This window comes from Salmo trutta, chromosome 13 (genome assembly GCF_901001165.1).
Source record: "Salmo trutta chromosome 13, fSalTru1.1, whole genome shotgun sequence".
Lineage (NCBI taxonomy): Eukaryota > Metazoa > Chordata > Actinopteri > Salmoniformes > Salmonidae > Salmo > Salmo trutta.
The window spans coordinates 67711729-67738536 of record NC_042969.1 but is presented as its reverse complement, the minus strand read 5'-3'; the positions used below and the strand labels follow the sequence as shown (position 1 = coordinate 67738536).

General features: G+C 41.8%; 1 protein-coding gene across 13 annotated transcripts; it reads left to right on the top strand.

Annotated features, from left to right (window-relative positions):
- Positions 1-1819: 1819 nt before the first annotated feature.
- LOC115206391 (phosphatidylinositol-binding clathrin assembly protein) lies at positions 1820-26506 on the top strand. 13 transcript variants are annotated; one of them, XM_029773289.1, is made up of 24 exons: positions 1821-2372; positions 13187-13329; positions 13626-13701; positions 13877-13979; positions 14403-14496; positions 14777-14888; positions 15116-15222; positions 15395-15436; positions 16220-16231; positions 16969-17054; positions 17384-17507; positions 17726-17859; positions 18140-18240; positions 18403-18558; positions 20627-20710; positions 21041-21136; positions 21358-21462; positions 21542-21655; positions 21890-21920; positions 22037-22136; positions 22324-22386; positions 24034-24141; positions 24478-24582; positions 25076-26506. In XM_029773289.1, the coding sequence occupies exons 1-23, from the start codon at positions 2243-2245 to the stop codon at positions 24568-24570; spliced, it is 2214 nt and encodes a 737-aa protein (XP_029629149.1). In that variant the 5' UTR covers positions 1821-2242; the 3' UTR covers positions 24571-24582; positions 25076-26506. The 13 variants fall into 13 exon arrangements, with proteins under 13 accessions (XP_029629152.1, XP_029629149.1, XP_029629146.1 ...); XM_029773286.1 differs by having other exon boundaries at positions 13862-13979; XM_029773287.1 differs by having other exon boundaries at positions 1822-2372; positions 13862-13979; positions 17732-17859.
- The last annotated feature ends 302 nt before the right edge of the window (positions 26507-26808 follow it).

Sequence of the window (26808 nt, the reverse complement as noted above, 5' to 3'; positions counted from 1 at the left end):
GGCACTGAGTTTGAAGGTAGGCCTTGAAATACATCCACAGGTACACCTCCAATTGACTCAAATGATGTCAATTAGCCTATCAGAAGCTTCTAAAGCCATGACATCATTTTCTGGTATTTTCCAAGCTGTTTAAAGGCACAGTCAACTTAGTGTATGTAAACTTCTGACCCACTGGAATTGTGATACAGTGAATTATAAGTGAAATAATCTGTCTGTAAACAATTGTTGGAAAAATTACTTGTCATGCACAAAGTAGATGTCCTAACCGACTTGCCAGAACTATAGTTTGTTTACAAGAAATTTGTGGAGTGGTTGAAAAACGAGTTTTATGGCTCCAACATAAGTGTATGTAATCTTCCGACTTCAACTGTATTGTTTATGTATGTAACGCAACCCTTTACATAGAGAATAAGGACAGTGTCATAAATACTCAGTCAAATATCAGTCATCCATCTTCATTGAAAATAGAAAAGAAAGGCAAGCAGGATAAGGGAAATGAATAATGGGCTATATATCCAGCGCAATGAGAATAGAGGAGATAGTGAAGTTATGATGGATGCACCTGCAATAATCTGATGTAATTATAATAAATTAAGAATTTACATAGGCTTTTGGACTGTCAAGACAAAATTAAGAAATAAAACATTTGTTGTTCAACACTAGCCCTTTCCTTTTAAGGTTCTGTACATTACAGCCTGTCTCATTTTTACATTTATTTTTATTTAACCTTTATTTAACTAGGCAAGTCAGTTAAGAACAAATTCTTATTTACAATGACGGTCTACACCGGCTAAACCCGGACGATGCTGGGCCAATTGTGCATCGCCTTATGGGACTCCCAATCATGGCCAGTTGTGATACAACCTGATACAGCCTTCCTCATGGGTCAAGGCACTTGACACACAAATGTAACCTTTTCCTTCCAGTGTTGTGATGTATAGGCCTACTCAGAGCCAGAGCCATATCAGAATAAAATATATGGCTCTGGGGCTACTTTGTAATTGAAAAATGATTACAAACAGTTCAAATTAATCTAACTTGAGGTTATCCAATAACTTTAGCAGTCATTTAGTTATCGAAAGGGCTCCAAACTATTTCTATAGATGTAAACTTAATACCTAGAGTGACTCTGCTTTTTCACAGTAATTGTACAATCCTTTTTCTTTACAGTCTATGATGAGTAGATGAATGGATGTTCATTGTTCAGGGTGGGATGGGGATGAAGGATGTGATCATGTTGTTGAGAGTTTTGTGGCACTATACTTCCCCCCGGTGGTATTTGGTAGTGGTAGCACTGAATTGAACCACAGTTAAATAACGTCCAAGATGATTCCATAGGTTGCGTTCACACAGGCAGCTCAATTCTGATATTTTTTTCACTAATTGGTATTTTGACCAGTCATATCAGCTCTGATAAAGATCTGATGTGATTGGTCAAAAGACCAATTAGTGGAAAAAGATCCGAATCTTGGCTGCCTGTGTGAATGCACTTACAGAGCCTGTGTAGCCTAGGCCTAATCAACAGAAACGAGTCAATAGCAGCCTGCAGGGAGTGGAACTTGGACAAATGTGTTGCAAAAAATAAATAACTGTGGGCATATGCCTGTTTAGCAGTTTATCTTGAGATTTGGAAAATATTATAATATTATTGGTGAAAATTGATTAAGGTCTAACTGCTTTCGTCTGGCATATTACATTCCCACCAAAACCACAATCAGTTGTGGACACCTGCACAGAATAACATTTGATGGATTATGATGTAAAATCTGATTCCAGGTCGGCATGCTCCGTGTAAACGTCATACATTCTAACCTTTCTGAGAACAGAGCAGGCCCGCCATTTCCCTGAATGCTTCTAGTCCTTTAAACCCAGTAGGAGTGGCGATACGAAGACACACAGGGATCCAGTGAGCGAGAGATCGGGATGAGAGATAGGCAGAGAATGAGTCAGCCTACCAAATGTACCACCGCATCTTTATTTATGAAATCAATTTGATCAAAGGCGTCATTCGGATCAACACTGGACTGAAATAAGCAAGCTTTGGATACGTTTGATACGTTTTGTTGTATAATTTTTCTTCTGCCTCGTCGCCCTGTCTTTTTCTTTCAGTTTTTCCCCTTTCTTTATTTTTAAATAGGTGGTGGACTGGAGGTGTCGACCGTGGAGATTATATAATTCAATTAATTTGGAACTTTATAGACATTGTGATTTTTCAAATTCTTTGTTGCATCAATAAACGAAGATGTCGGGGCAGAGCATTACTGACAGGATAACTGCAGCCCAGCACAGTGTAACTGGATCTGCTGTGTCGAAAACAGTATGCAAGGCCACCACACATGAAATAATGGGTCCGAAAAAGAAACATTTGGATTGTAAGTATCGAAATTATCGAGAGTTTCTGATGTGTCATTCATTAAAACCAGTCGGAGGTCTTCATCTCGTGAGTTATGGCGATGCTGACAAGGCCTGAAGCCTGAGTGGATAGGCTAATGTTATTGCTATGTTAGCTCCTGTCAAAATGTTTCAAGCATACATTTTAGCAAAACGGGAGCATACAATGAGACTGCTCGTAACATTATTTAACTGGACGTTAACAGTAATATCCCATTTTTTGATAATTTCAGTGTAGGCCTACTCATCATCACTGTCACATTAGCTAGCTTTCTAGCCGTCTGTTAAGTGGTTTCATTCATTCTGCATAGCTTTAGGCTGCCCTCCCAGACCTAAACAGTTAACATGTAATTATCAGTCATAGTGTATCTTATCTTGCAAATTATTGACAAGTTCTCTATGATACAGTACATTAACGTTTTGGCTATACAAAAATGCCCCCCAAAATATATGTTCCAGGGAGTAAATTCAGTAGACCTATTTTATCTATTTACCAGAAGAGTGTATAACAACCACATTTGAACAGCTCAGCTGTGGAAACTATCTTGTTCATTTTTCAGAGTAGAATGCTTTGTCTCATATGTAAGTTGTAGCCTACATTATCATCACTACTAGGTGTGTGTCACTGCTGGGGGCCGCACACATACAGTGCCTTTTTGAAAGTATTCATACCCCTTGACTTATTCCACATTTTGTTGTGTGACAGCCTGAATTCAAAATTGATTAAATATAATTTTCTCTCTCCCATCTTACCATAATACCCAATAATGATTAAAACAAATCAAATGTATTGAAAATGAAATGCACATATCCAATTTACATAAGTATTCACGCCTCTGAGTCAATACATGTTAGAATCACCTTTGGCCTCGATTACAGCTGTGAGTCTTTCTGGGTAAGTCTCTAAGATCTTAGCACACCTGGATTGTACAATATTTGCACATTATTTAAAAAAAATCTTCAAGCTCTGTCAAGTTGGTTGGTGATCATTGCTAGACAGACATTTTAATTTCTTGCTGTAGATTTTCAAGCAGATGTAAGTCAAAACTGTAACTAGGCCAATCAGGAACATTCAATGTCGTCTTGGTAAGCAACACCAGTGTACATTTGGCCTTGTGTTTTAGGATATTTTCCTGCTGAAAGGTTAATGTTTCTCCCTTAGTGTCTGTTGGAAACCAGACTGAACCAGGTTTTCCTATATTGGCAAAATCCCCAGTCCTTGCCAATGAATAGCATACCCATAACATGGTGCAGCCACCACTATGCTTGAAAATATAAAGAGTGGTACTCTGATGTTGTTGGATTTGCCCCAAACATAACCTTTGTATTCATGACATATCAAATAAAATTTTATTTGTCACATATGCATGTTTAGCAGATGTTATTGCGGGTGTAGCGAAATGCTTGTAAAGTACATTTCTTTGCCACATTGTTTGGCAGTTTTACTTTAGCACAGGGTTGTCAAACTCATTCCATGGAGGGCCAAGTGTCTGCTGGTTTTTGTTTTTTACTTTCAATTACGACAGACAACCAGGTGATGGGAGTTCCTTACTAATCAGTGACCGTAATTCATCAATCAAGTTCAAGTTAGGGGAAACCCTGCATTAAACTCTGGTAACTATTTTCAAATCACGATTGGCCTCATGGTGAAATCCAAATTCCTTACACTCCGGCAACTGAGTTAGGAAGGACGCCAGTATTGTTGTAGTGACTGGGTGTATTGATACACCATCCAATGTAATTTAGTAACTTCATGCTCAAATGGATATTCAATGTCTTTTTTAAAAAACAAACATTTTATTACCCATCTACCAATAGGTGCCCTTTGCGAGGCATTGGACAACCTCCCTGGTCTTTGTGGTTGAATCTGTTTGAAATTCACTGCTCGACTGAGGGACCTTATAATTATCTGTATGTGTTGGGTACAGAGAGGAGGTAGTCATTCAAAAATCATGTTAAACACTTATTGCACACAGAGTGAGTCCATGCAACTTCTTATGTGACTTTTTGTTACTGCTGAACTTTAGGCTTGCCATAACAAAGGCGTTGAATACTTATTGACTCAAGACATTTCAGCTTTTCATTTTTTATTAATTTGTAAACATTTCTAAGAACATAATTACATTATGGGGTATTGTGTGTAGGCCAGTGACACTATCTCAATTTAATCAATTTTAAATCCATTTAACACAATGTAGGAAAAGTCAAGGGGTGTATGTCACTTCCAACTATTGTATGGTCTGTCTCACTCACCTGGTCTCTAGTTACAAAGGTGTAGCAATTGCTCACAGGAAAGGGAAATAGAATGTGTCAGGATGCCCTTTCATTGCAATGGGGTGTTATGCATAATTGAAATTCAAATGGACTGGTAGAGTATCAATAATCAATTCATGATTGTGGGTGTTTTATACATTTCTATTACATTTTTTTATAATCAAGTATAGTACACTCAAATCATATTAGAATTGTTCTCTCAATATTGGTTGGTAGGCCTATCCCTTTGCAATATTTGCTCAATCAGAAGTCTAGCCAAAGCTGTGTTTGCACTTGAGGTCTGTGAATGGTTTGGCTGCCTGTGTAGCAGAGCTGCCTGGTTACTTGCCAGTGGAGTAAGAGGTATTTGGTACAGAGAGCTCTTTATAGCAGTCAGGGCCAGGCACAAAGATTTTCCTCTGGACTCCAGTAGTCTGATTTAATCAGGCTGTAATACACAATTAATTGGTATATACTTTGTCTCAAATTTTGAGCAGCTGAAGAACAAACCACACAGACAACTGGTGAATGTAATTGTATTCAACATTCTGGCTTGTAAGGAACATTTACACAATTTTGCAGGCATTAGTTTCAGGCTGTATATACCAATTAATTGTAAATTACAGCCTGCTTAATCAGACGAGGCATCCATCAGACTGCTATATATATATATATATATATATATATATATATATATATATATATATATATATATATATATATATATATATATATATATATATATATATATATATACACACACACACACACACACACACACTACCGTTCAAAAGTTTGGGGTCACTTGTTTTTCCTTGTTTTTGAAAGAAAAGCAAAACATTTTTGTCCATTAAAATAACGTCAGATTGATCAAATACAGTGTAGATATTGTTAATGTTGTAAATGACTATTGTAGTTGGAAACGGCAGATTTACACATATATATACATAGGCGTACAGAGGCCCATTATCAGCAATATTAGCTAATCCAAATGTATAATTTGAAAAGGCTAATTGATTATTAGAAAACCCTTTTGCAATTATGTTAGCACATCTGAAAACAATTGTGCTGATTTAAAGAAACAATAAAACAGGCCTTCTTTAGACTAGTTGAGTATCTAGAGCATCAGCATTTCTGGGTTCGATTTCAGGCTCCAAATGGCCAGAAACAAAGAGCTTTCTTCTGAAACTCGTCAGTCGATTCTTGTTCTGAGAAATGAAAACTATTCCATGCGAGAAATTGACAAGAAACTGAAGATCTCATACAACACTGTGTACTACTCCCTTCACAGAACAGCGCAAACGGACTCTAACCATAATAGAAAGAGGAGTGGGAGGCCCTGGTGCACACCTGAGCAACATATCATATTGCAGAATGCTGTGCTAGCCATGCTGGTTAAGTGTGTCTTTGAATTCTAAATAAATCAGACAGTGTCACCAGCAAAGCACCATCACACCTCCTCCATGCTTCACGGTGGGAACCATACATGCGGAGATCATCCGTTCACCTTCTCTGCATCTCACAAAGACACAGCGGTTGGAACCAAAAATCTCAAATTCTGACTCATCAGACCAAACAACAGATTTCCACCGGTCTCATGTCCATTGCTTGTGTTTCTTGGCCCAAGCAAGTCTCTTCTTATTGGTGTCCTTTAGTAGTGGTTTCTTTGCAGCAATTCGACCATGAAAGCCTGATTCATGCAGTCTCCTATGAACAGTTGATGTTGAGATGTGTCTGTTACTTGAACTCTGAAGCATTTATTTGGCCTGTAATATGAGGTGCAGGTAACTCTAATAAACTTAACTTCTGCAGCAGAGAACATTTTCCGGATTGACTGACCTTCATGTCTTAAAGTAATGATGGACTGTCGTTTTTCTTTGCTTTTTCAAGCAGTTTCTACCATAATATGGGCTTGGTCTTTTACCAAATAGGGTTATCTTCTGTATACCATCTCTACCTTGTCACAACATAACTGATTGGCTCAAACACATTAAGAAATTCCACAAATTAACTTTTAAGGCCCACCTGTTAATTGAAATGCATTCCAGGTGACTACCTTATGAAGCTAGTTGAGAGAATGCCAAGAGTGTGTAAAGGGTGGCTACTTTGAAGAATCTCAAATATAAATATATCTTAATTTGTTTAACTTTTATTTTTTTAATTTATTTTTTACTATGATTCCATATGTTATTTCATAGTTTTGATGTCTTCACTATTCTACAATGTAGAACATAGTAAAAATAAAGAAACCCTTGAATGAGTAGGTGTGTCCAAACTTTTGACTGGTGTGTGTGTGTGTGTGTGTGTGTGTGTTACACAGTACCTTCGGAAAGTATTCAGATCCCTTGACTTTTTCCACATTTTTCTATGCTAGCCTTATTCTAAAATGGATTAAATAAAAAATCTTCAGCAATCTATACACAATACCCCATAATGACAAAGCGTAAACACTTTTTTTTTCATTTTTAGCAAATGTATTAAAAACAGAAATACCTCATCAGACCCTTTGCTTATGAGCTCAGGTGCATCCTGTTTCCATTGCTCATCCTTGAGATGTTTCTACAACTTGATTGGAGTCCGCCAGTGGTACATTCAATTGATTGGACATGATTTGCAAAGGCACACACCTGTCTATATAAGGTCCCACAGTTGACAGTGCATGTCAGAGCAAAAACCAAGCCATGAGGACAAAGGAATTGTACCTAGAGCTCCGAGACAGGATTGTGTTGAGGCACAGATCTGGAGAAGGGTACCAAAACATTTCTGCAGCATTGAAGGTCCCCAAGAACACAGTTGCCTCCATCATTCTTAAATGGAAGAAGTTTGGAACCATCAAGACTCTTCCCAGAGTTGGCTGCCCAGCCAAATTGAGTAATTGGGAGAAGGGCCTTGGTCAGGAAGGTGACCAAGAATCCGATGGTCACTCTGACAGAGCTCTAAGGTTCCTTTATGGAGATGGGAGAACATTCCAGAAGGACAACCTTCTCTGCAGCACTCCATCAATCAGGCCTTTATGGTAGAGTGGCCAGACGGAAGCCACGCCTCAGTAAAAGGCACATGACAGCCCGCTTGAAGTTAGCCAAAAGACTCTCAGACCATGAGAAACAAGATTTTCTGGTCTGATGAAACCAAGATTGAAATCTCTGGCCTGAATGCCAAGCTTCACGTCTGGAGGAAACCTGGCACCATCCCTCCAGTGAAGCATGGTGGTGGCAGCATCATGCTGTGGGGAGGTTTTTCAGCGGCAGGGACTGGGAGACTAGTCAGGATCGAGGCAAAGATGAACGGAGCAAAGTACAGACAGATCCTAGATGAAAACCTGCTCAGGACCTCTTATCGGGGCAAAGGTTCACCTTACAACAAGACAACACAGGAGTGGCTTCGGTACAAGTCTCTGAATGTCCTTAAGTGGCCCAGCCAGAGCCCGGACTTGAACCCCATCGAACATCTCTGGAGAGACCTGAAAATAGCTGTGCAGCAACGCTCCCCATCCAACCTGACTGAGCTTGAGGATATGCAGAGAAGAATGGGAGAAACTCCCCAAATACAGGTGTGCCAAGCTTATAGTGTCATACCCAAGAAGACTCGACGCTGTAATTGCTGCCAAAGGTGCTTCAACAAAGTACTGAGTAAAGGGTTCGAATACTTATGTAAATGTCCGTTTTTATTTGTAAGATTATCATTTTTTTGCTTTGTTTTCCCCCCCTCAATCTACACACAATACCCCATAATGACAATGTAATCCATTTTAGAATAAGGCTAAGGTAACAGAATGTGGAAAAAGTCAAGGGGTCTGAATATTTTCCGAAGGCACTGTATGATAAAAAAATAACTTGACTTTTTCAAGTTTTCTTTTTTAATCTGTGTGACCATCCTCAGAAACACTATTCGTTGCAAAGATGCACAAGTAACAGTGAATGCAACGAAGGACCTCTCCATTTAATTCACTCTCACTTTAATACATTTAATTATATACTGAACAAAAATATGAACGCAACAATTTCAATGATTTTACTGAGTTACAGTTAATTTAAGGAAATCAGTCAAAGGCCCTAATCTATGGATTTCACATGATTGGGCAGGGGTGCAACCATGCGTGGGTCTGGGAGGGAATAGGCCCACCCACTTGGGAGCCAGGCCCACCCATTGGGGAGCGAAGCCCAGCGAATCAGAATTAGTTTTTCCTCACAAGGCTTTACTACAGCCAGAAATACTCAGTTTCATCAGCTGTCCGGGTGGCTGGTCTCAGACGATCCCGCAGGTGAAGAAGCTGGATGTGGAGTTTGTGGGCTGGCGTGGTTAAACGTGGTCTGCGGTTGTGAGGCCGGTTGGACATACTGCCAAATTCTCTAAAACGACATTGAAGGCGGGTTATGGTTGAGAAATGAACATTCAATTATTTGGTAACAGCTCTGTTGGAAATTCCTGCAGTCAGCATGTCAATTTTCATGCTTCCTCAACTTAAGACATCTGTGGCATTGTGTTGTGTGACAGAACTGCACATTTTAAAGTGGCTTTTTATTGCTCCCAGCACAAGGTGCACCTGTGTAATTATAATGCTGTTTAATCAGCTTCTTAATATGCCACACCTGTCAGGTAGATGTATTATCTTGGCAATGGAGAAATGCTCACTAACATGGATGTAAACAAATTTGTGCACAAAATTTGAGAGAAACAAGCTTTTTGTGCATATGGAAAATGTCTGGGATTTTTTATTTCAGCTCAAGAAACACGGGACCAACACTTTACCTGTTTTTTATATTTTTCTTCAGTATATGTAATTCAATTTCAAGCATGTTATATCTCTTCTGCAAGCTGGTTATGCATAATAGGTTACCGTTCAAATGTCATTTTCATTATGGGAGCATATTGCATGACACACAGGTACAATGACGTGGAGGTTGCTGGTTCAGACCCCAACTGAAGCATGTAGTAGGCTAGCTACATACTTTATTTATTTTCCTAAATTATTTTGGGAGAAATTGCTCTTTGAAACTACTGGAAAACTGTGTGAAACCAAGGTGATCGCTGGTCAGTTAATCTGAAAGTGTCCACTTTTAATAACTTTTTAATCCTATGGACTATCTATGCTAAAGTTGTGAATTGATTCAGCCAGCCTGTTGTTTCACACCTGTTAGTTGAGTTTAGGCCTACAGTACTCTCCTGGGGTACAGGAGTCTTGATCTAACAGTATGAGTGAAAGTCGCCCCTCCCAGTCTTCCCTGAATAATCAGCTAGCCATGCTAACTGCTGCTCTGGAAGGTTATACTGTCCTACTTAGACTCCTGAAAACATGAGAATATAGGCCAGAAAGCCAGGCCTGGTTATTACACTGACTATCTGTTCATCACTCAGTCTGACTCTGAATGAGAATGGGTAAGCACAGGTTTGACTGGCATCCCCCATTCTCTACATCAGGGCTCCAACCCTGTTCCTGGAGTACTACTGTCCTGTAGGTTTTCACTCCAACCCTAATTTAGCGCACCTGATTCTAATAATTAGCTGGTTGATAGATTTACAACTGAGGTTGGAGGGTAGCTCTTCAGGAACAGGGTTGGAGAGCCCTGCTCTACATGAATTATCTAATATGTACATGTAGGTAGAGTTATTTAAGTGACTATGCATAGATAATAACAGAGTAGCAGCAGTGTGGGGGGGGGGGAATGCACTACCCCCTGTAGTTCCTTGCGGTCGGAGGCCAAGCAGTTGCCATACCAGGCAGTGACGCAACTCGTCAGGATGCTCTCGATGGTGCAGCTGTAAAACCCTTTGAGGGTCTGAGGACCCATGCCAAGTCTTTTCAGTCTCCTGAGGGGGAATAGCTCTTGAACCATGTTAGTCTGTTGGTGATGTGGACGCCCCATCGATGAGAATGGGGGCATGCTCGGTCCTCCTTTCCCTGTAGTCCACAATCATGTGTCTTGATTACGTTGAGTGAGAGGTTGTTGTCTTTGCACCACATGGTCAGGTCTCTGACCTCCCTATAGGTTGTCTCATCATTGTCGGTGATCAGGCCTACCACTGTTGTGTTATCAGCAAACTTAATGATGGTGTTGGAGTTGTGCCTGGCTGTGCAGTCATGAATTAACATGGAGTACAGGAGGGGACGGAGCACGCACCCCTGAGGGGCCCCCGTGTTGAAGATCAGCGTTGCGGATGTTGTTACCTACCCTTACCACCTGGGGGGCGGCCCGTCAGGAAGTCCAGGATCCAGCTGCAGAGGGAGGTGTTTGGTCCCAGGGTCCTTAGCTTAGTGATGAGCTTTGAGGGCACTATGGTGTTGAATGCTGAGCTGTAGCCAATGAATAGCATTCTCACATTGGTGTTCCTTTTGTCCAGCTGTGAAAGGGCAGTGTGGAGTGCAATAGAGATTGCATCATCTGTGGATCTGTTGGTGCGTTATGCAAATTGGAGTGGGTCTAGGGTTTCTGGGATAATGGTGTGCTTCCCTTTGTAGTCTGTAATAGTTTGCAAGCCCTGCCACGTCCAATGAGCGTCAGAACCGGTGTAGTACGATTCGATCTTAGTCCTGTACTGATGCTTTGCCTGTTTGATGGTTTGTCAGAGAGCATAGCGGGATTTCTTATAAGCTTCTGGGTTAGAGTCCCGCTCCTTGAAAGCGGCAGCTCTGCCCTTTAGCTCAGTGTGAATGTTGCCTGTAATCCATGGCTTCTGGTTAGGGTATGTACGTACAGTCACTGTGGGGACGACGTCCTCAAAGCACTTATTGATAAAGTCATTCTCTTATGTGGTGAACTCCTCAATGCCATTTGAAGAATCCCGGAACATATTCCAGTCTGTGCTAGCAAAGCAGTCCTGTAGTTTAGCATCTGCTTCATCAGACCACTTTTTTATAGACCAAGTCACTGGTGCTTCCTGCTTTAATTTTAGCTTGTAAGTAGGAATCAGGAGGATAGAATTATGGTCAGATTCTCCAAATGGAGGGCGAGGGAGAGCTTTGTACGCGTCTCTGTGTGGAGTAAAGGTGGTCTAGAATTTTCTCAACCATTTTCCTCTAGTTGCAAACATGCTGATAGAAATGAGGTAAAACTGATTTAAGTTTCCCTGCATTAATGTCCCCGGCCACTAGGAGCGCTACCTCTGGATGAGCGTTTTCCTGTTTGCTTATCGCAGTATACAGCTCACTGAGTGTGGTTTTAGTGCCAGCATCGGTCTGTGGTGGTATGTAGACAGCTACGAAAAATACAGATGGAAACGCTATAGGTAGATAGTGTGGTCTACAGCTTATCATGAGATACTCTACCTCAGGCGAGCAAAACCTTGAGACTTCCTTAGGTATCGTGCACCAGCTGTTGTTTACATATATGCATAGGCCACTGCCCCGTGTCTTACCAGAGGCTGCTGTTCTATCCTGCCGATAGAGTGTATAACCCGCCAGCTGTATGTTCTTAATGTCGTCGTTCAGCCACGACTCGGTGAAACATAAGATATTACAGTTTTTAATGTGCCGTTGGTAGGATATACGTGCTTTCAGTTTGTCCCATTTATTTTCTAGCGATCGAACGTTAGCTAGCAGGACGGAAGGCAAAGGCAGATTAGCCTCTCATCACCTGATCCTCACAAGGCACCCTGATCTTTTTCCGTGAAATCTCAGTTTCCTTATCCAGCGAGTAACAGGGATCCGGGCCTGGTCGGGTGTCTGTAGTATATCCCTCCCGTCCGACTCATTGAAGAAAAACTCTATGTCTAATCTAAGTAATCGCAGTTCTGATGTCCAGAAGCTCTTTTCGGTCATAAGAGACGGTAGCAGGAACATTATGTACAAAATAAGTTACGAACAACGTGAAAAAAACAAACAAAATAGCATGGTTGGTTAAGAGCTGATAAGATTGTCATGTCTGTGTGCCCAAGAAAAGACCCAGGCCTCAAATAGCAAACTTACATAAACGGTTGAGAATCAATTTTCTTCTTGTTATGTTGTGAAGAGAAAATAAGCTTGAAAGGAACTTAGCCTAGAAGCTGACTTGTACTGGTTCATGGGGCTCGTTAGAGTAGAGCTTTAGGCCAACTGAGGCTATAGACGAGTGGAGAGAACTGGTGGCGGAAGGAGCAACTAGTAGTTACTTAAGATATTTGACCAAAAATATATTGTTTGATTTAAAGATGGTGACATATTCATCAGGCTTTCATCTATTGAACTTTAGTAGACCCTCTTGAGGAATTGCCATGGCAAAAAACTTAAGAGAGAGGCAGCCTGTAGTACCGTAGCATAGTAATTAAGTGTCTTGAGTATAGTTAGGCAATTAGCAAGACCTTGAATTAAAGCTAATTGAATGAGATTGCAGTTAAGGGGAGAGTGCCCGTGTCTCTGTTTTGAACAGATTTAAAAACAGTGTCTTTCATAGACTATTAACGCGACTTGACCCCAAAATTCAACTCCCCCATAGGGGAAATGCCTTGTATCCAAAGTTGTTTTAACTTCTACTGGCCACTACTGTTACTACTTGACATCAATTATCCATGGTCTTCGTAGACATCGAGCTATTGCTAACATGTCTCTGTCTGTCTGTCTCGTCCTTAGACCTGATCCATTGCACCAATGAGATGAACGTGAACATTCCCCAGCTGGCTGACTCGCTGTTTGAAAGGACCACCAGCACGAGCTGGGTGGTGGTCTTCAAGTCGCTCATCGCCACACACCACCTCATGGTCTACGGCAATGAGGTGAGCTGAGCTTACAATCACCACTCTCTACAGTATTCTCTATGGCTACATTCACCACTCATTACATTATTGTCTGTAATATATATTATTTCTATAATAGCAATGCTATAGTGTTGAAGTTTTCAGTTCAGACATTAAGACAATCAATTGCTAACCATGGAATTTCTAGGTTTATATCATAATAAATATTTTTATAAAAATCTGGAAATTACTCTGGTGCGCCGGTCGAATTCTATTTCTGTAGATCAATGGAAATTAAGAACACGCGTTGATACCCCTCTTTTTCTTTGATACAGCGTTTTGTCCAGTACTTGGCTTCAAGGAACACATTATTCAACCTCAGTAATTTTTTGGACAAAAGTGGTTTACAAGGTAAAGTATGAGTACTTGGCTCTCAACTGCTGTTTTCAAGCTCACCTTTAACTGTTAGTGACAAATACTTATAAGCGGAAACAATATAACTTATGAACGAATATAGCATGATTCTCATGTAGGTTTTCATGACAAATGTAAGATTTATATCACTTCTCAGGTCTCTCTCTCCCAGGCTACGATATGTCCACGTTTATCCGGAGGTACAGTCGATATCTGAATGAGAAGGCTGTGTCATACAGACAGGTTGCCTTTGACTTCACTAAAGTAAAGCGAGGGTAAGAAATTCCCAACATATCAACAAAAGAAAGTGGTATGTTTGTTTTTGACTGACCCTCTCCTTAGCTGAATGTATGTCTATGGAGTTTTAAAGGCTCAAACAATTTCTTACAATAAACACTTTCTCCTTGCAGAGCCGCCCACAGGTGTAAAAATAATGAAAATATTTATGACAGCTCAAATATTTAGTTTAGAAGAGAACAAGATTCCTGTCAGTTTTAACGACAGAATGTCATTTTTTTCAAAATGTTCAACGCTTTTTATATCCCATGAAGTAATCACAGGGGTATTTCTGTAACTCTGGGAACGATTTGTTAATATGCAGTAGAAATTGACTGGCTGCGGCTATTCTCACTGATTCCCTCCCTCTCTGTCATTTGTGCTTCTAACACCTATCTAACACTACACACACATCTCAACAGGGTGGATGGGGTGATGAGGACCATGAATACAGAGAAGCTACTGAAGACCATCCCTATCATACAAAACCAGATGGACGCCCTCCTCGACTTCAATGTGAGTCTGAGGTCAACCTCCCCAGAACTGTGCTGCTCAGGTCCTGTAATATGTACTGTAATATGAGAAGGTTCCTGGGGCTAACAGATTGTCAGGAATACTGATTACTGAATGGACAATGCTGAAACCAGAGATAGATACAGGCTGAAACCAGAGATGGACACATATTCCTCCACACTGACCTGCTCTTTAATTGTTTGTCAGCGAAGCCAAAGTCATTATTGTGTGTTAAAAGGGCAACTTATGGCTTATGTGAAACTGAATGATGTGTCTCCTTCAGGTTAATGCCAATGAGCTCACAAACGGAGTGATCAATGCAGGGTTCATGCTCCTCTTCAAAGATTCTATTAGGCTTTTTGCTGCATATAACGAAGGCATCATCAACCTGCTGGGTAAAACCTCAACTCCAACTGTATTTTATTCACTAGTTTCTGATCAATACTCTTTTAAAATGTTTAGTCTGGAGATGCTTTGTAGATCCTTGTACTGTAGGTCTTTTGATATGTACAGTACTACATTTTACTAATGGAGACTAGATTCTCTACAGAGTTTATCCCTAGTGTGTCTACAGACTTTCAGAGTTAATGTCTGCTGTTTTTTATTTTTTATTTTACCACAGAGAAGTACTTTGACATGAAGAAAACCCAGTGTAAAGAGGGCCTGGATATCTACAAGAAGTTCCTGACCCGAATGACCCGAATCTCAGAGTTCCTTAAAGTGGCAGAGGTGATTTCTTCTTCACCTGCTTTGAGTTTGATGCTATTCATTCATTCAATACCATTCATGGAAGGGAACATCCTCCGATATATTTACATTTTTGTGAGAAAATTGTAGTGGTAGAAAATAAGTTTTAATTTAGAGGCACCACTATAAATTTGCACATATTCTCGTTTGACAGCAGGTGGGGATTGATCGAGGAGACATTCCAGACCTTTCCCAGGTAAGGCCTTACACTCAACTCCCTGAATGAGCCTTGCAGTATGAGGGATTTACTGGTAAAACCTATTAGACACACTCTCTGAACAAAAAGCCTACACACCAAACTTACTCTATCCATTTGTCTCTGCAGTTGGATTACTACTCTGTCTCCATCTCTCTCTCTCTCTTGCTCTCACTTTCTCTCCCTTGTTTCTCGCTGTCACGTCCTATTTTCTACTCTCATTCTGTATTCTCTTTGTATGCGTGTCTCTCAGTATTAACTCCTCTTATTTAATCAGCTCTGTTGCCCCACCACACTATATTTACTCCACCCTGCACACGTCTCCCAGAGAAGGCACTGCTCAGTGCATGAAGTCCTCCAATGCATGTTGCCAATTGTTGCCTTATTTTTCTTCTCATTTTTCTTCTTCTTGATTAGGCTCTATCTACGGTAAATAAAGGTGTTAAGCTGTTAAGAGTCCAAACTGACTGTGTATCTTACAGTACTTCTGATTTCACACTGTACTGCAAATTGAATAGATGGCCCCCCACACCTGTCGCGCTACAGTCAGTCTTTTACAGTGACACTGGTTATATTACAGTATTTCCAAGGAAAATCCCTCCTCCACCAAGGATCATACTTTTCCTTGAAAGTACAAGTGCACTAGTTGTGTGTTATGTCCCCTAATACATTTTTTATGAGGCACCTGTAACAGTGTTATACCCTTCAAATACATTATAGTTATTTATCTCTGACCATCACCACCTTTATATTCTGTATTTCCCCTTATCTTTCCACCTTTAGTTCACAGTTTGTGTAAGTATTCTCATCTCACTCTTCTTCTGTGTCTGTGACTTGCTTTGGTGTTGTCTTTGCATGCCTCTACTCTAACTCTGTGTCTGATTGACATTGTGTTTTATAGGAGTGAAGCAAATTGTACACAAAGGTCTCTTTGTCACATGAAATGTACATAGCCCATCCAACATGGCTGCCCAGGTGTGCTTAGGCATTGCAAATTCAACACCACATACTGTATGATGAAAGTGCTGTGATGTGTGTCATCCACATACATTTCAATATCACTCATCCAATGGGGCTTTTAGCTGAAACGCATACAACCATTGACTGGTGGTGGGCTACCCACAGTCCTTTGTGTTTCTGCTTGTCCATCAATGTATTTCCCCGTCCCCACAGGAGGCCTTTTGCCTTTTGGTAGGCCATCATTGTAAATAAGAACTTGTTCTTAACTGACTTGCCTAGTTAAATAAAGGTTCAATAAAATGTAAAAAGTGCTAGAATCCAGTAACTAAGGTATAGTGGTATATGGAACAGTATAGTTGGGACCTGAGTTTTTCTCACCACGTAACATGACCAGCTGAACGTTTTCCGAAAGGTTGTCAGGAAAAACTGAAGTCATATAGCTAGTGTATGTACAGTGCATTAGATGAACTAGGTTGACCACCACTGCCTTAGATGGTTGTGTTCATATAGTACAGTGTAGCTGCATGTTTCCAACCCTGGCCTTTACTAACTGCTGTTCTCCATTACAACAGGCTCCCAGTAGCCTTCTGGAAGCTCTGGAGCAGCACCTGGCCTCACTAGAGGGGAAGAAAGTCAAAGACTCCACCGCTGCCAGCAGGTATGTACAGGATGGGCTACGTCTCAAATGGCACCCTATTCCCTACATAGTGCACTACATTTGAACATACCTTGGTCAAAAGTAGTGCATAGGAAACAGGGTTCCATTTGGGACGTATCCTATGTCTCACACTGGAGTGTCTTTGGCACTGAGTCCACTATTCCCCCTGCAGGTAGCCTAGAAGTGGCTGCCACTATAATAACTGATTTGCTTTGTGCACAAGCTGTTAAGCCAAGATTGCTTTAATTATTATTCATGGTAATGGTTATTGATGTTTTCAGCCAGGGTTGCTGTAGTATTCTGCCTAAAGGTGTTTACTGTTGTTTCAGGGCCAGTACTCTATCCAACGCAGTGTCCTCGCTGGCCAGTACAGGGATGTCTTTTACTAAAGTAGATGAGCGGGAGAAGCAGGCTGCTCTGGAGGAGGAACAGGCTCGTCTCAAAGCACTGAAGGTACAGCCGTCATGACACGTGGATCACAACATCAATATGATTAGAATGGACGTGGTTTCATTTTGCCTGTCCCATCTACATGTGAAGGACAGTGATATGTTGCAGTATGCAGGCAATGATTTGAACAATTCAAAGCCTTGTTTGGTGGATCCAGTATGGCCCACATGCATGACTACAATCATCGCCTACTGTATTTGACTTGGACTCTTTCCACCCAGGAACAGAGGCTGAAGGAGCTCTCCAAGAGGCCTTCCTTTGCCACCACAGACACGTCTCCTGTCTCCACCACCGGGGTCACTATCAGCACAGCCCCAGCCATCGACCTTTTCTCCACACCCAGCTGCTCCAATGGGTAAATGTTCACCTATGACCTGTGAAGCTTACCCACTCATGTGGTTGACCAGAGAGGTCAGCGTGGATTATGTATAAATTGCTCCTAACCACTGATACAGGGTCAGATATTTCTTCATTTTCCTAGTGGTTAAGGTTAGGATTTAGAGTGCTCTGATTCCAGATCTGTGGTTAGGGGGAACCTCTACCTCAATACTTCTGTGTGTATCGTAATGCTGATGTTTAGCTACATGTCCCAGTGTGGATTCAGGTATCGCATCCCTGCTGTCTTCTCTCCTCAGTGCTCTGAAGATGGAGAGTGACCTGTTTGACATTCAGCAGACGTTTAACCCTTCAATGCAGGCCAGTTCTACAGGGCTTCCTGTGGCCACCGCATGGGCAGGTAGGAGAAACAGCCACCACCACAGGACCACTCTACTGTCTAGTATCTTCTACCATGTTCTGTTCTTCGTGCTCTCCCTCTCTTCCTGTTGTGTCTGACTCTGATGTCCTCCTGTTCTTCTCTTCTGTATCTCGTCTTTCTTTCTCTCCTCTGCCTGCCTAGATCCTTTCACCTCTGCTGAAGCTGGAGATGACTCCATGCCAAACCTTAACCCTTTCCTGTCAAAAGTCGTTGTTGATGCAGCTGCTCACTTACCTGTCGTGTCCTCCGACGGTGTTAGCTATTCCTCTAGGACGTCTGGTCATGAAATGTTTAGTGGTAAAGATGCTCTTTGTTCCTCCTGAAATATCCTTCCTGTGTCTCTGGGAATTTGAAGGAAGTCTCTCATAACTGTTACTTCTGTCTACATGTACAGTCAATTGGGAAAGTATTCAGACCCCTTGACTTTTTCAACATTTTGTTACGTTACAGCCTTATTCTAAAATGGATTAAATTGTCCCCCCCCTCAATCTGCACACAATACCCCATAATGAGAAAGCAAAAACAGGTTTTTAGATTTTTTTGCAAATGTATAATAACAAAAAAAAAAACTCACATTTTACATAAGTATTCAGACCCTTTACTCAGTACTTTGTTGAAGCACCTTTGGCAGCAATTACAGCCTCGAGTCTTCTTGGGTGTGACACTACAATCTTGGCACACCTGTATTTGGAGAGTTTCTCCCATTCTTCTCTGCAGATCCTCTCAAGCTCTGTCTGGTTGGATGGGGAGCGTTGCTGTACAGCTATTTTCAGGTCTCTCCAGAGATGTTTGATCAGGTCCAGGCTCTGGCTGGGCCACTCAAGGACATTCAGAGACTTGTCCCGAAGCCACTCCTGCGTTGTTTTGGCTGTGTGCTTAGGGTTGTTGTCCTGTTGGAAGGTGAATCTTCGCTCCATTCTGAGGTCATGAGCGCTCTGGAAAAGGTTTTTATCAAGGATCTCTCTGTACTTTACTCTGTTCTTTCCCTCAATCCTGACTAGTCTCCCAGTCCCTGCCACTGAAAAACATCCCCACAGCATGATGCTGCCACCACCATGCTTCACCATAGGGATGGTGCCAGGTTTCCTCCAGATGTGAAGCTTGGCATTCAGGCCAAAGAGTTCAATATTGGTCCTTTAGGAACCTTTTGGCAAACTCCAAGCAGGTTGTCGTGTGCCTTTTACTGAGTGGCGGCATCTCTGGCCACTCTACCATAAAAGCCTGATTGGTGGAGTTCCAGAGATGGTTGAACTTCTGGAAGGTTCTCCCATCTTCACAAAATAACTCTTGAGCTCTGTCAGAGTGACCATCGGGTTCTTGGTCACCTCCCTGACTAAGGCCCTTCTCCCCTGAATGCTCAGTTGGCCAGGCGGCCAGCTCTGGGAAGAGTCTTGGTGGTTCTAAACTTCTTCCATTTAAGAATGATGGAGGCCACTGTGTTCTTGGGGACCTTCAATGCTGCAGAAATGGAACCCTTCCCCAGATCTGTGCCTCGACACAATCCCGTCTCGGAGCTCTACGGACAATTCCTTCGACCTCATGGCTTGGTTTTTGCTCCGACATGCACTGTGACCTTATATAGACAGGTGTGTGCCATTCCAAATCATGTCCAATCAATTGAATTTACCACAGGTGGACTCCAAGTTGCAGAAACATCTCAAGGATCATCAATGGAAACAGGATGCACCTGAGCTTCATTTCGAGTGTCATAGCAAAGAGTCTGAATACTTTTGTAAATAAGGTATTTCTGTTTTTTATTTTTAATACATTTGCTGAAATTTCTAAAACCTGTTTTCGTGTTGTCATTATGTGGTATTGTGTATAGATTGATGAGGAAAAATTGTATTTAATCAATTTTAGAATAAGGCTGTAACGTAACAAAATGTGGAAAAGTCAAGGGGTCTGAATACTTTCTGAATGCACTGTAAATGATCTCATGGCTGTCTACAGTTAAATGTTTGTTGTGTACCTTGAAATGCAAAGCCTCCACTTGCCATATTTTTATTGTAGCACAGTCCTATAATGGAAGCTAAGGTTTGAACCACAAGCTAACACTGTGACGTGGAGTTACTGGGTTTGATAGGCTCCCATGCCAGTTCAGTCTAATATGAGGCTTTATCCATTGAGGTCTCACATTTTAGTGTCTAGTAAACCCATGTCCAAGATTATTCTGACTAAGTGGTTGTGTTCAAATGATGGTTTTCCTGCTGCTGATATATATTGTTTCATAATGTATTCAAATAGGCTATTGCTTCTAGATTTTGATATTACAAACCAATAATTAGATTATTTTCTCTTGTAGTATTCTCTTAGCAGTATAAGTTTAAATCTGTTTCCCTTACTAATATTATTTTTGATTCTCTAGATCGTTATAATCCCTTTACTGACACAAACTCGTCCGTTTCAACCAATTACAAACGCACAGTGCGGATAGAACACTCCATCTCAGGTACTATGATGGCTCACCATCCCAGCCTATGTTTCCTGAGCCCATAGGCAAACATAGACCCCTCAACCCATGTAATGTGTTTAGTGGCCCCATATTAACCCTATGGTTAGGGTAGTCTGGTGATTTAGATGACTTTAGTGTCAATAGGATATTTTTATATCCTTGTACTCTGCAGCTCCTGTTTTGATTTTGTTAGAATTAGGGACACTAACAAGTAAAACTCTCCTTTTGTCTGTACTGTCACTTTGCCTTGCTTGCCTTTCTTGCCGTGCCTTGAAATGCCTTCCTTTGCTCTCTTCCTTCTTCCTGCCCATACTTTGGCGTTGTCAGACTCCTTCTGTGGTGGTCCAGTGGCCATGGCCCAGCACCTTCCACACCAGGCCCCCTACCCCACTGAGCCCTCTGCTGTAGCAGGTCAATTCAGAGGTAGAGTACTAGAGAACCTGTAGCTCTACTGTAGCAGGTCTATTCAGAGGTAGAGTACTAGAGAACCTGTAGCTCTAGCCATTTAGAAGGAGACCACCATTTTCTGTAAGGTGACTTTCTGTAGCTATTTAGGAGCTCTGACTTTGACACCAATGGAATAATACTTCTCCATCATTGCACCTGCTGTGTTCTGAGCAGCCTCCCCTCTGACCTCTTTACAGGGTACTCCACAGCAACACAGGCCCCTCCCCCAGGAGCACTCCAAGTGGACTTCGAGTCAGTCTTTGGAGCCAAAGCTTCCGGTGCTAACAACATGGAATCTGATGGTGAGGTGTTGACTATTATACTGTTTGATACACATGGTGTTTCACATCCAACCAATGTACACCTCTCTGTCCTCCTTAGACATCCTGAAACCCACCATGGTTGGCTCCAATCAGGCCCTGTGCTCAATCAATCAGCTGTCAGACAAACTGGTGGGAGATGACCTGGACTCCTCCCTGGCCAACCTGGTGGGAAGTAGGTGTCACAACGTCATACTAGGATATTTCATTCAGGTTAAACTCCCAGAACAGAAAACTATGAATTTAAGAGAGATCAACACCCATCTTTGCCTGACTGAATCATGGTGTCTATTTATATTTTATTTGATATACTCCTAGGTTAGACCGCACTATGTCACACAGCTATAGCAGAAGAATGAACTGTTTCTGGATGTGTATATCTCACATTTATATTACTATCCTCTTCTAGATCTCGGGATTGGAAATGGCACAACGAAAAAGTAAGTGAGCTGTTCAGTCTCTTCAACGTGCTGTGGTCAGTGCTAGATGAAGAACTGTTCTGTATAGCCAGCAGCAGTTAGGAGCCAGTGCTAATATTAGCTGTCTTAATCTACAGTGACATCCACTGGAGCCAGCCTGGGGAGAAGAGGCTGACTGGCGGTAGCAACTGGCAGCCCAAAGCAGCCCCAAACACCACCTGGAACCCCGTCTCCATGGTAATACACACTACACTGGCCTCTTAAGTACTGGTGCTCTTATTTGCCTGTGATGAGTGTTTAGCTAATGTATCACTCTAGTGTTGGTTTCAGACAATGTTAAGAAGTTCTTGACTTGACATTGGTCTGCTGTATTCTCTGTGGGAGAAGATGTTGCGTCATCATTCGTGTGTTTGTATCTCCACAGACCCCCCCAGTCATGGCCTACCCTGCAACAACACCCACAGGCATGATGGGGGGATATGGCATGGTCAGTATCTGTCAGCTGGATGTCTGGATCCATTCCATTAGCTAATCCATGACATAGCCATGCATTAGCTAGCACTGAGGGACGTAGCCATGCATTAGTTAGCCCTGAGGGACGTAGCCATGCATTAGCTAGCCCTGAGGGACGTAGCCATGCATTAGCTAGCACTGAGGGACGTAGCCATGCATTAGCTAGCACTGAGGGACGTAGCCATGCATTAGCTAGCATTGAGGGACGTAGCCATGCATTAGCTAGCACTGAGGGACGTAGCCATGCATTAGCTAGCACTGAGGGACGTAGCCATGCATTAGCTAGCACTGAGGGACGTAGCCATGCATTAGCTAGCACTGAGGGAATTAGCCATGCATTAGCTATCTCTAAGGGACAAAGCCATGCAGTAGCTAGTATTGCTCCTCTGCTGGTCTCCTTGTCCCCCCACACACACATACGACATACAGACAGTCATGTCATTAAAAAAAACTCCTCAAAACACACCTCTTGATGCACTTGATTTTATGTACTGCACTTGATTTTATGTAGGCCTACTTTTAATGTGAGATGTCCTTAAGTATTTGTAAAGGTGTCCGCTAAATAACATGTTTTATTATTTACGGAGGGAATAGGCGTAAAGTATAGCTAGCCTTGAGAGCTAATAGCCATACAGTAGAGATGGCACTGAGAGGTAATAGCCATACAGTAGAGATGGCACTGAGAGGTAATAGCCATACAGTAGAGATGGCACTGAGAGGTAATAGCCATACAGTAGAGATGGCACTGAGAGGTAATAGCCATACAGTAGAGATGGCACTGACAGGTAATAGCCATACAGTAGAGATGGCACTGACAGGTAATAGCCATACAGTAGAGATGGCACTGACAGGTAATAGCCATACAGTAGAGATGGCACTGACAGGTAATAGCCATACAGTAGAGATGGCACTGACAGGTAATAGCCATACAGTAGAGATGGCACTGACAGGTAATAGCCATACAGTAGAGATGGCACTGACAGGTAATAGCCATACAGTAGAAATGGCACTGACAGGTAATAGCCATACAGTAGAGATGGCACTGACAGGTAATAGCCATACAGTAGAGATGGCACTGAGAGGTAATAGCCATACAGTAGAGAGAGCGCTGAGAGGTAATAGCCATACAGTAGAGATGGCACTGAGAGGTAATAGCCATACAGTAGAGATGGCACTGACAGGTAATAGCCATACAGTAGAGATGGCACTGAGAGGTAATAGCCATACAGTAGAGAGAGCGCTGAGAGGTAATAGCCATACAGTAGAGATGGCACTGAGAGGTAATAGCCATACAGTAGAGATGGCACTGAGAGGTAATAGCCATACAGTAGAGATGGCACTGAGAGGTAATAGCCATACAGTAGAGATGGCACTGACAGGTAATAGCCATACAGTAGAAATGGCACTGACAGGTAATAGCCATACAGTAGAGATGGCACTGAGAGGTAATAGCCATACAGTAGAGATAGCGCTGAGAGGTAATAGCCATACAGTAGAGATAGCACTGACCGGTAATAGCCAATAAGAATAACAGTAATACGTGCTATACATGCTTCTGTGCTATGCAATCTACTGTAGCATGTCTCTTATGCTTGATGTTTCTCTATGCGATTGTCTTTAGCCACCCCAACAGCTTGGCTCTATGGGTATGATGAACCAACCCAACATGATGTACAACCAGCCCGTCATGAGGCCGCCCAACCCCTTCAGCTCTGTATCCAGCGCTCAGGTGTGTGTTTGTATAATAATCGGTTCTGTGTGTGTGTGTACCATGCACGTGAGTTCAGTGTCCAGGTGTATTCAGTGCTGTGTATAGTTACATTAGCTGTGTGTGTGTGTGTGTGTGTGTGTACTACCCCCTGTGATAACAACAGTGTTCTAGTTTACTCTTACCTCTCAGGAGGAGAGGGACAAAATCTGTCTGTCATCCCTTTCCTCAAGAGTCCGCAATTTTACCCCCCTTGGTGTAACCTGTCTTTCACCCGATCTGATCCCTCCCTCTCACTCACACTCTCGCTCTCTCTGACCTCTCCTCTCCATGTGTTTCTCCCTCTCCCTGTAATAGCCCTCTGCAGCCTCTAGTCCTTCCAGCCAGAGTCCTCTCAGAGCCCCTGGACAGGACCCATTTGCACAGCTCTCTCTCAAGGATTTCTTGTAGAGCGTCTCTTAGGTACAGCATGCTCTGTGCTTGCGGATGTACATGCATGCACAGCGCGGCTTTACACTCATGCTTCTCTTTTTTTTCTCTTCTCTTACTCTTCCTTCATTTGAAAACTCACTGCTTCTTCCATCTGATCAACCACTGCTGTTTATTTCCTCTGGCTATATCTCTTGCACTTTATATTGGCCTGATTTAATTGGTTTGTGTCTTGCTCGCTTAAACAATCAGCAGATGCATTTCAGCATTTTTTAATTTGTTTTACACTTTCCAGATACGGTAGCCATTACGTCTTTGCTGATATGCGTTTTCCCCCATGCCATGACTTTAGATATAGTATTGTAGTTTTCAGCCAATAGGTTGCCATTGTGACAGTTGCTTTTGCTCTGAGGACATTGTGATGCCTTTTCATTGTATTTATTCAGTTTACTATTTCAGCACCACCATGAGTGAGCTGGTAAAACTCTGGTCTAATCAATCCTTGTATGATGATTTCCACCCACAGATGCAGTTCATGTAATACGAAGTGTCTCTCAGAAGATGAAGCACTTAGCAGCAAAGCTTTGTCCTCGTTGCCAGTCTAACTCTTCACGGAAATGTTCACCCCCTCCCCCCAAATACAGACATGTCAAGAACACAACGAACAGTGCAATGACTGGAGGAAAACCATGGAAACCATGTCCAAATGACGCTGGGAAGAAGAGAATTCACCACCCATTATTCTGTCATTTGTCCAAGACCTCAAGTGATGCTGCTGTAAAAAAATAATAATAATAAACCTATAGGGATTCCACAGCCATTTTATAATCTGTAAAGATAGCTATGGGTGCTGAGAGACTTTGATATCTAATGTATTTGGAAATACTACTGTGGTTGGATGTAACAGCTTGGTGTTCTAATCGAGGGGGAGGGGGGACATGAAGAAAGAGGAATCCTTCCCTCTCTTGATCCGATCATCAGTCATCCATTTCCTAGTTATTTAACTGTCACTGAGTAGTGATGCTAATGACGTTTACACCTGTTTTAGTTTGTCTTTTTTACTGTGTTTACAGTAGACATTCCTTGTGTGTTTTATTTATTTATTATTTGGTTTTAAGACTGGGGGGAAAATCTATAGTACATTGAACACCTGTGGGAGTGCTTCAGCATTAAACATGGATGTTGGATTGTTTCATTGGAGAGGTAGAGAAAAGAAAATACATATTATATAAAATACACATATAAATGCAATGATAGAGCACTAAATGTTCTCCAAGTTTTGTGTTAAGAACAATTCTTACTAGCTCAAATCTCATGATCTCCCCTGTGCAAGTGGAGTAGGGGGTTCCAGTATGAGTCAGTAATCTATATAGTCAATTCTGTGCCTAGAGTTTTTTGCAATGGAACAACTTTTCTGTCTAGTTGAAAAACACTTCATCCACGTTTCTGAAGCATCACACTGGGGTGGGATCCATTTTGCTTTAAGCTTGGCATGCCATCGACTCACTGACCGTTTAAATGGCTGCCTTTACTCTGAATGTGAATGAATTGCTTTTATATTGCACACATCTTTACGCGCTACCCGCAACAGCTCCTCAGCTCTGACTCCCTGGGAGCCAGACGAGAGGAGAGTGTGTCTGGGTGTTGCAGATACTAAACAAGGGTTACAGTTTTGATGTAAATTAGTTGTATAAAGATCCAGTGGAACAGGGTGAGAGAGGGGCACTGTTGATCGGTGCTCTGTGTATATAAAACTGACTGTTCAACGGAGAGGGAAGTGAAAGATGTATGAAATATGAAAGCAATTCAATCAAAATCTGACTACCTAAGTTTGATTCAGGATATTTTCTGCATTTGTCTGGCGCAGATTATATTTTTGTTTATGTAATTAGAACGTGTAGCAGACATTGACTGAGTTTTTTTCTTTCTTTTTCAAATAAAGAGCAGCTTCCACAAATTGATGTTCTTAAACATTTTATTAAAATGTGTTGGTGAATATTGCAACAGTGATGGCATCTTTGGCACTATGGTTAGTATATATGTGGATTCTCTTATCTTTTGGATGACTTTTTGCCTTTCTGTATTTTAATATTTTATGTCCTCAGCTTCCTTTGTAGGAGATTTCATGGAGCCTCGCCACAAAACGTATTGCATACTTGTATACTTTATCTGAACAAGACTGACACCCTGTGTCCAATTTCTATACTACACACCTTTGGTTATTACACAGTAATGTAGTTTACTGTATATCTGTAAACT

What these genes read in the sequence shown, in the direction of transcription:
- LOC115206391 (XM_029773286.1), top strand. Translation starts at nt 2,243, where the DNA reads ATGTCGGGGCAGAGCATTACTGACAGGATAACTGCAGCCCAGCACAGT. An exon ending in GGACAAAAGTGGTTTACAAG is followed by an intron (nt 13,702 to 13,861) that starts GTAAAGTATGAG and finishes ATCACTTCTCAG; the next exon opens with GTCTCTCTCTCCCAGGCTAC. An exon ending in CTCGTCTCAAAGCACTGAAG is followed by an intron (nt 17,508 to 17,725) that starts GTACAGCCGTCA and finishes CTTTCCACCCAG; the next exon opens with GAACAGAGGCTGAAGGAGCT.